Source organism: Mastomys coucha, unplaced genomic scaffold (genome assembly GCF_008632895.1).
Source record: "Mastomys coucha isolate ucsf_1 unplaced genomic scaffold, UCSF_Mcou_1 pScaffold14, whole genome shotgun sequence".
Lineage (NCBI taxonomy): Eukaryota > Metazoa > Chordata > Mammalia > Rodentia > Muridae > Mastomys > Mastomys coucha.
The window spans coordinates 21,979,456-21,989,337 of record NW_022196896.1 but is presented as its reverse complement, the minus strand read 5'-3'; the positions used below and the strand labels follow the sequence as shown (position 1 = coordinate 21,989,337).

Below are 9,882 nucleotides of genomic sequence, written 5' to 3'. Positions count from 1 at the left end.
GGGGGGGGAATTGTACCATAGGATTAATGTGTTTTGTTACATTTTACAAGCTGTGAGGGAGCAAGATTCAGTTCCCTGGTTGTAGTTCTGTCAGGATCTCATGTGGTTAGTTTATTATGTATGCTGTGGCTTCTCACACAAGTGGAATAAAAAATTGAAAACAATTACAAATCAGAATATTCAAGTATTTACAAGTTGGTCCTTGCAAGGGCTTAGAAGAAAATAAAATTTGAAGGTACATGATATACTTTAATAAGTGAAGGCAAGAAGGCAAGGGAAGGAGTGCATGCTGCTTTCCTCGTGAGGTAAATCTGGGTGGTGTCAGAGCCCTGTGAGAGTCATGGGGTTCAGGCTGGGGTCCCAAGTGTGTTCTAGGGGATGAGAGAACCGTTGGAGGAAAAACACTGTGGAACCACGAGAAGTTGATTGATGGCTGTGTCGTGATCTCTGGTGACATTTAGACTAAAGTAAACAGGTCTCCAATTGGCTGGTTTTCAGTTGTTATTCTTTTCAAATCCTTCTCTCTTATTTATTTTACAGTGGATGGAACTGAGGTTCAACACTCTGGCAAAATGTCCACACTGCAAAAAAATGTGAGTTCTCTGCTGGAAAGATCATTGAGAAGTACTTGAGAGAGCAATCAGAAGAGTTTGGAATTCTCTCTCTCTTTCTCTCTCTCTCTCCCTCCTTCTCTCTCCCTCCCTCCTTCTCTCTCCCTCTCTCTCCCTCCCTACCTCCCTCCTTCTCTCTCCCTCCCTCCTTCTCTTTCCCTCCCTCTCTCTCTCTCCTTCCCTCTCTCTCTCTCTCCTTTGGAATTCTCACTTACGTAGATTTATTTTTTAAGACATGTTATGAAGTGAATGCATGCTTAGTTATCATTTTCAAGAGAAAGCCAACGAATCTTTAAGCTAACATATTCCAGTTTGAACTGAAAATATTTGGGCTTAGTTATTGTTCAAAGGGAAATTCATTTTTAAGAGAGTAAAGTTAATAAATTGTCAAGTTCTATGGAGAATTTTCTAATGTCACGAAGATTATAATCTTTTGCAATCAATCTGTAAGAAGCATTGTAATTAAGGAGAAAAACCTATATTGTTTGTGAGTCTCTAATTGGTTGGTGGTTAGTTTTTCCGCCTCTTTCCTAATGAGGTTATTGCTCTGGTGAAGGTTCTGTGATTGCATGATTTAGCTATCCAATGTATTTATCTGTGTTTCTAACTGGTTTGCCTAGGGAAAATAACAAAAAACTATATGGAACATGGGAAACCACAAAAGATACATTGATTAAAAATACTTTGGGTCATATGTGTTGGGAATTCTGAGGACCAAGGACTTTCCAAGCAGAGCTCACAGGAATCAGTCATACTCACAGATGTGATTTACTCTAGCTGAAGAATATTAAATATACTCAGCAAAGTAAAAAGACAAATGGGCCACAAAGCTTGAAGAGACCAAGCAAAAGCTTCAAAGTGGCCTTTCCAGGCAGAGTCCTCTGTGAAAGAATTGTTCCTACACCCGCAGTGTGTCTCTAAGGGTGCTCCCTTGAGACTTGGTGCCCTGGGGAACATTGCCAAGCACACACCCACATTCCAGATATCCACCAGGAAAGTTCATATTTGGGGTAACCTATATTACACACAGAGAGAATTTATACCCAATAAATCATTCTTATTACATATGGAATTCTGGGAAATTTTTAAAAACCCAAGTTCCCAGGCAGCCAGCCTTTTAAGAAGGGCTTTTAAATCATAGTATTCTTGGGCTTGATTTGTTAATCATTCCACACAATATTTATTTTGATAATGAAAATTTAATTAAAGATGATTATCCACTTATATGTGTGAATTATAATCTAAGCAAAGTCAATTAAACTGGAATATTTTGACAATTCAGTTCTTAAAACAGAAAATATGGATTCATACTTTTTACGACCTTCAGTTTGATCTAATTAGCTTCATTTATTTTGACAGTAGAAAAATATCCCAAGAATGGTTTTTCAGAGAAAATAATTAAAGTGTTTGAAAAATGAGACTACATAATGAAATGGCTCCATTCATCGTTGCTAAATGATTTCTACTAAATATACCTCTGGAATAATTTTCTTTATCATTTATTTTTAACTTTAAAAGAAGAGATAGTTTAAACTTGTGAAATTAATTACCTAAGTTCTTAGTTTTACGGAATCTAGTGGAAGTCCATGCATGGAAAAGAAAAGCAGACAACCCCAAATACATACACGGAAAAATATGATGTTAGGAGACAACAATGCCCAACATATGTAACTATGCATTGCTATCAATACTTTTATATTTTTGTATGAATGTATCAAAAATGCATAAAACTAAGTGGAACTATCTTCTCCAAGGAGATTAAGTAGTGTTAAAATTATAAAAAATAGGCAGCGGAGGATAAGACGCTTGCGCAGTGAGCACAGCCCTCCAGACACTGCACACAGCAGCCAGAGCTTTTGCAACCATCTTTGAGTGCAGGTTAGCCTAGTAAGAAACTGTTGAGAAAGGGCAGGGGTTGTGCCTAAGGGACCTGTTTGATTAACTACTTTTGAACATTGGCATTGTTTTTTGCTGATGATAAGAATGTAAAATTTCTGGCCACAAGGCTGTATTGATATAAAGAAGAATGTGTATGAGTAACCTAGGGAGCAGTATGCATAAAAATTCATGTGGACGAAACCAGCTTAAACATCATTTTAGGAAGATGGTTTGCAGAATTGGAGTCATATGCTAACCATGGGAGAACTCAAGGCCTTTGTTACTTGAAGGCACATGCTGTCATCGCATGAGCACCCATGGCTGGCTTCCAGATTTCTTTTTGGCATGTTTTTCTTTATAGCAACGTGAAGGTGCTATTAGAATAAGATACTGAGATAGCATCTTATTTCTTTAAACATAGCTATCCTAGAATTTCTTTTTTAGTTATAGGAACTATAAAATTATTCCGACAAAACTAGTATGTTGTGTGTGAATCTCACAAGTATTTCCCCATATTACCACAGGCAAAGAAATGTGTTCTCCTATTCATCCAGGTGGGGAGGCCGTTGTAGCTGAAAGCTTGTTTTTCTTTCATTACCATCTGAATATGCAGTCCTAGCATTCTGAAGTACAACTTGGGCTGTCGTCCCCCACTGAAATCCTATAATGGACCTAAGACTAAGAGAGACATTGACTTTTCATCAAATCCTCATTGAATGTCTGTTCTACATCACCAAGAGCTCCTTTGTGAATCCCTTTCTAGTGTTTTCAGTTATGGATTCTTGTTCTTGGAGTCATCCTTTAGAGTTTCCAAGTCAGCATTCCTGTGTGACTGGGTACCTCTTACACAGAGTCAGCACTCCTGTGTGACTGGGTACCTCTTACACAGAGTCAGCACTCCTGTGTGATGGGTACCTCTTACACAGAGTCAGCACTCCTGTGTGATGGGTACCTCTTACACAGAGTCAGCACTCCTGTGTGACAAGGTACTTCTTACAGTGATGTACCTTAGTTTGGTAGGCAAAAGGTGGGGAAGGAGCAGGTTGGAAAACTACAGTAAAACATTTAAGTGCTACTGTGGCAATGTGTGCTCTGCTCTGAAGATGGGTGGGAGAGTGATCATGAGAGGTGACTTCCAGGAGAGGGTAAAATGTGATCTGAGTTGTGTACATAAGGGGGGATTTGTGAAGAAGGTGTCAGGATGGTTCACTGCAGAAGCAGTCACTCATGCAAAGGCAAGGGAGGAGTCAGAGTGTAGCTGTTCCCTTAAGGATGCACCTAGAGGACTGAGCATGGATGGAGAAGGCTGAACCAAGAACAACTTATTTCCTAGATGCACTGGAGACTAGATCCTCAGGAGCTAGAGGATGTGGAGCTGGCAAGAGACAATAGATTCCTTTTTATCATGGTTGATATAACCCCTCCAGAATATTCATTATAAGTCCATGATCTAAAATCCAAAAGCTTACTAACTTCTTAGGAAGCTTTGTCAGATCCCTCATATATAAGTCTCTGCCTCCTTTCTAGAGCTTTTCTGTTTTTTTTCTGTACTTACAACCCATCTCCCCTCAACGTGATAACATCAATAGATTCTTTTTCTTCATAAAAATGCTATGCCTCTTATGCTTTCCTTTATTCTTATGTGTGAGCTATGAGATGGCCTGGGTGCTTCATGTCCTCTCCCCTGCCTGCCTCAAAACCATCCATTAAACTCCACAAGTGAGCTGAAATCTCTTTTGCTTCTCCTATTTGTTTTTTAAAGACATTTAATACTATTTTTTTTTCGAGACAGGGTTTCTCTGTGTCGCCTTGGCTGTCCTGGAACTCACTCTTGTAGACCAGGCAGGCTGGCCTCGAAATCCGCCTGCCTCTGCCTCCCAAGTGCTGGGATTAAAGGCGTGGGCCACCACCGCCCGGCTAATACTATTTTTTTTTTTTTTTTTTTTTTGGTTATTTCAGGAAAATGGTTCCAATACTACTTTTTCTCTCATACTTGAATTAAATTGGCTATGATTATGAAGTAAAATAGCTCATCCTTCTATCTAGTTCAGCCTCACCCGTCTTGAAACCTCTGTGTTGGTTCATATGGTATTGCAATAATGAAATAAATAAGGCTTCAGGTATAACAAAGAGAAAAATAAGGTTTATTTTAGCTTATATGATCCTGGGGTAAGAGCCCAGATATGGTGTCAGCTTTCTTGCTGGTAGATTTTGGGGTGGTAAAGTTTCATATGATTAGTGACCTGGAATGTATGCATGTTTGTCTTTCTGGTCTTTCTGACTATTCTTTAAGAACAGAACAAGATTTACTTGTGGAAGGTCTCACCCTGGTGACTATCCAATCCTAATTACTTTTCATAAGCCACACATCCGTATGTTCTTCCAACTTAAGTCCCGTCCTCTTAAAAGCTCACAATGGAGATTATGCTCCTGGCAAGGCTCAGAAGGGAAGAAGCAATACTCAAGTTGTAGCACTCACCCTGTATTTCTGGGAATGTGTCTGAGGGCTTCCCATACATATAAATGACACACAGTAGTTCTCAGGGTAGTGGTTATAACAAAGTATTAAGAAAATGTTCTATTCATAAGATGAAAGTTAAAAAACTTGTTATGAAAATATAAACGAACTACAAAGTCTCTTATCAATACAGATTTCCCCCATGGAGCATTAAGCAAATAAAAGGTCAAATCCTAGACAAACAGTTCAACACACATATCTATATATAAAGATTTTCCAGATGCACAAACAATCCTGGATTTTGCATACACATAGTATTAAACACTAAGTTTTTACTGGTGCAAAGAACAATCCTCGGTCCTCGTTTATCCATGTGGTAAGTTGACACAGGCCATGGAATAGCAATGAAAACTGGTAATGCATGTATTTGCAGCAAAGTTCATTAGCTTCTTGGAAGGTTTGCATAATGCAAACCTCTTTAGCGTAGTGTGTGTTTCTTTCTGTGGCCTGTTCCTGCATTTCCCTTATTTAATAGGCAACCATTGAATGATTCCACATGGTCTTGACACTGGCCATGCGAAGATGATACTTCATTTTGTCATTCACTGGCAGTGTCTGCATATGACATATATTTAAAAACATATGCATATTAGCCAGCAGTGCGTACCAGGCTTGCGCGACTTGGTCTCTGCTATACTGGCATCATTTTGAAAATTACCAAAATTCAAGGTGGAGGTAGGTAAATGTTACCAGATTTTGGATTTCACAGTAGCAGTTTATGTTCTGGTGAATTTCACAGAGGCTTTTAAACAGTATGTGTTAAGAAATCTAAAAATTTAACTCCTGAAATGTCATAATTCTAATTCTAAAAAAATTAAGAAAATGATGAAAAATAAGCACAATGCTTTTTAAATGTTGCTTGGTTGACAGATTTTATAATGATGAAAACACTTCTGTGTAAATGATTGGGGAATGTTTGATTCTGTTGATTATGTGTTAGAACTCCATTGTGCGAATGCTTGATAACAAGAAAATGTCTATGCCACCTATGGGTCAGAATAATACACAAGGATAGTATGCGAGAGTAAGAACTGTTTCGGGGTAGTAGAAGTATATGTACTTTCCCTTTTCACTCATTTCTTTTATTTTTGAAATTTTCTGGACTAAACATAAACCATAAGCAAGCCAAGTGCTACTTGTTAGCCAACATTTATTCTCTATTCTGCAAAAGACTCTGGGATATGGACATTTATCTGAAGGATGATCGGGGACCACAGTGCCTTTTTTAATTACCCCTTTTATTTTTGTTTTTATTTTTATGGATATTGCCAGTGAGCAAGGCACCATTTACTTGTGTCATTTGTTGAAAAATGTCATTTTCTAATACTGTCTGTCATTTTGAAGAAACACATGATGCTATTAAATTACTGAAGCCGTACATGAGAAGTCATGAAGACGTGATGGGGAATCTTTGCAGAGATACTTAGTGTGTCCCTCTACTTTGTTCTTGGCAGCTCCTCGGTAGGCAGCGCCCTTCCCCGGAGACGCTGCTGTGCGTATGTCACCATTGGGATGATATGCATTTTCATTGCAGTTGGATTAACTGTGAGTACAACCTTGTTTGTTTCTTCTTTCTGATACAGGGACTCATGGAGCAGAGGCTGGCCTTTGAGTCGTATTGCCTCTACTTCCCAGATACTGGGATTACAAGTGTACTCTCCTATGCCAAAAGACTGAACACTACTGTTACAATTCTTTGTGCAAGTTTATCAACTTTAGTCTGTAGTGAGTCTTGGGACACTGTCAGAGATCCTCAAGTTAGTGGTTGCTCAGCATGACAGGCCCCAGACCTTCTGAGGAACTATGGTCAACCAGATATCCAATCCTTGGATGTGTCTTTATTTTCAGTTAGTTCATAATTTAAAAAAGAAAAACAAATCACTTTTTATTTTTATCTGATTTTATGTGTATAGGCATTTTTGTGTGTGTACTACTTATATACCCGGTGCCCATGGAGGCCAGCAGAAGGTGTAGATTCTCCGAAGCTAGGGTTAGAGATGGTTGTGAGTCCTGATGTGGGTGATAGGAATCTAATCTAAGTCCTCTGGGTGAGCAGTCAGTACTTCTAACCACACCATCTCTTCAACCTTATAAAAGATTTTATGATATTATATTAACTTTATGAAGTCAGATTTCATTGCACATGAACTGTTCCTAATGGAGTCTGCCTCTCCAGAGAGACTGTTTGTGCCTATTTGAAAATCTTTACAACTGAGAAATTCACTATTTGTCAAAAGCCCATTGACTTTTGTTGAGTTGACAGAACCAACTTTTTATGGTTATGAACTATCTTATACTCAAAACATTTGTTATGAGGATGAGTTAGTTTCAGAGGAGACTGAAGTTGAGCAGTTGGCATGGAAATCAATCCATACGAAGAGAGGGAGTTGATCTTATCTTTCTGTGTGCTATGTTCCTTGATCTTGTATCATTAGCAGTGCCACATGGGAGTAAATACATGGATTCAACAGCTTACAAAGATAACTTCACATAAATTTTTTTCTTTATTTTCCTTCTTTTTTGGTACTGAGTTCTGGGGTTTACAGGCCTGTATCACAGTGTCTAGCCCTGTGCTTCTTTATTTACTTCATAAAATTTGTAGTTATAAAAGTACAATTGTTGTCTGTCGATTATAGTCAAGAGCTACATGTCGTCTTACAGGTCCTTTGTTAGTGGCTTCAGTTTGGAGATACATTTCATATGTATCAAACAGGGAGGCCAACACCAGTTTTTCAAGGAGACATTTCCTTAAAGTTTCTAATCTCTTGTTTTAATGTTATTTTTTGTTTCAGGTTGGCACACAAGATTTTTCAAGGCGATTTCATGCAACCTATGTGTCTTGGGCAATTGCTTATCTGTTAGGTTTGATTTGCCTTATCCGAGCTTGTTACTGGGGCGCAATCAGAGTCAGTTATCCAGAGCACGGTTTTGCTTAAGTCTACTCATGAATCCTTGACGCAGGTGAGAGTGTCCAGTAGTCCATGAGAAGCTCTTCTGGGCACCTTCAAGTCATGTACCCTAATGGATTCCATCCTGGTTTGTATAGTAGTCTGAAGACTTTGTGAGTCATTTCTGAACAGATGCTCACTGAAGTACATTATATGCAAGTTCATTTTGCTGCTAGGTTTTCAGACTTGGAAAAAATAAAGCTGTGTCTTTGTTCTTTTAAATCATAAAGGTATTTTTGCATTTGTCCTCACACATTATATCTAATATCAGTCTTTCATTATGTTTAAACCAGTTGTTCCATTACTTGTTGATGTGGGACTATTCCCAAGAAGTGTTTATAAATGTTTCTACAATAGGTTCACATTTATACTTACATTTTAAATAAAATTGCTTGCTTTAAAAATCTAAGCAATATGCATTTTTGCTTGAACTGCTTACTGTAATTTTAACCTAAGAGTATAGCTACTTTATTCAGGTAAAAAATTGAGTGTACTTTGAAAAACTTGACATTCTTGTCAGAAACATTTCTAGATACTATATGCTTGTTTGTTTTTTGTTTTTTGTTTTTTTTTTTTGTTGTTGTTGTTTTTAGAAGGATACAATATTTTGGTAGTAAATTAAAATACCTAGGATGAACATATAGTCCACAGTTGGAGATGTTAGATAAATGTCTTTTCTCTAAGATTACAGGACTTTTTGCCTTTCAGTTTTGTCTTTTTATTTAGCATTTACAAAAATCTGGTCTGGATTTATGGACTTTAATGTTACTTTGCTGAATGTATTCCTTTATAGACTGGAGGAAGTATTTCAGGCAACATGTTTTATAATACTTCATCATCTTGTCAAAGACATGTTGACACTGGGTTGCCATCCTTTTCCTTAGATCATGGTAAACCTTTTTTCTTGAGATACGTGTACACCCGCTTCTCTATGAAGAGAACCTGTGACTTCTTGCATTAGCTGAATGTTAGAATTAGAGATTCTCTTACCATTTCTCACCTGGCCAGACAATGACTCAACTTCTTCAAGAGAATGGATCAGAGATAAGGAGCTTCATTGTTGTCTAAAACTTCCCGTGGGATTCATGGACTCAGCTCTTGCACTGCCCAGTTTTGCAGTTTAGAAGGAATTCCTTGAGAGTCAGTGGTCTAAACTCTTTCACATTGTAGAATTAGACAATGAGACATTAGTTGGTGATTCTAAGGGACAAGACTAATGTTCTAAATTATTTATGTTCCTGATTAATATGAAAATGTACTTACTGCGAAGTTGGAGTCAACTACATGTACACCTCAAAGAGAAAACAATAAATGTATAAATGAAGTAGCTCAGGATTATATGTACCTTTGAAAATATGCTAATAAAGATTATTATTCAAAAATCACTTTGTTCTATTTCATCTTAAAAAATTACATTTAATTTCCAAAATTTACTTTGAGATCTTGCTGTGAAATATTCATATTAAGGAAGAGAGACCAGTTTTGCATAATGTTCATTTATCCTTTTTATGCTGTTTTCATAACTATCTTTTAATTTTTTTTATTTAGCATGCTATGGTGTTGTTAGCATACTCCATATTCAGTATAAACTAATTGGTGTCTTGTCTTAATGACAGTACTTTGTAACAGCTCTGGCTGGCTTTCATCTTTCCCTGATGGTTTGAAATCTCACATTGTATTATATGCTATTTGACACTATCCTTCCAGAATATGTCTGTGGGCCATATGTGATAGTTTGTTCATATGTTCATCCCTACTTAGGTCTCTTCCTGGTACTCACTGTAAAGGAAGGAATGGATATGCATGAGGGATTGTGCCGCAGACCGGGATTTCTCGCGGGGTTCCTGTTCCGCGGGACAAGGGATTCTGGCCAGGTGGGCACGGAATTCGGCTTTGACAAACAGACTACACACGGGTGGTGTAAAAT

General features: G+C 37.8%; 1 protein-coding gene across 1 annotated transcript in view; it reads left to right on the top strand.

Annotated features, from left to right (window-relative positions):
* The window catches only part of Pip4p2 (phosphatidylinositol-4,5-bisphosphate 4-phosphatase 2), a 51,802-nt gene extending 42,464 nt beyond the window's left edge, over positions 1 to 9,338 (top strand). Inside the window, exons 5-7 of the mRNA XM_031366562.1 lie at positions 541 to 593; positions 6,462 to 6,552; positions 7,800 to 9,338. Of these exons, the coding sequence (XP_031222422.1) occupies positions 541 to 593; positions 6,462 to 6,552; positions 7,800 to 7,943 (288 nt within the window). The 3' untranslated portion in view covers positions 7,944 to 9,338. The remainder of the gene's footprint in view (positions 1 to 540; positions 594 to 6,461; positions 6,553 to 7,799) is intronic.
* Positions 9,339 to 9,882: the final 544 nt, after the last annotated feature.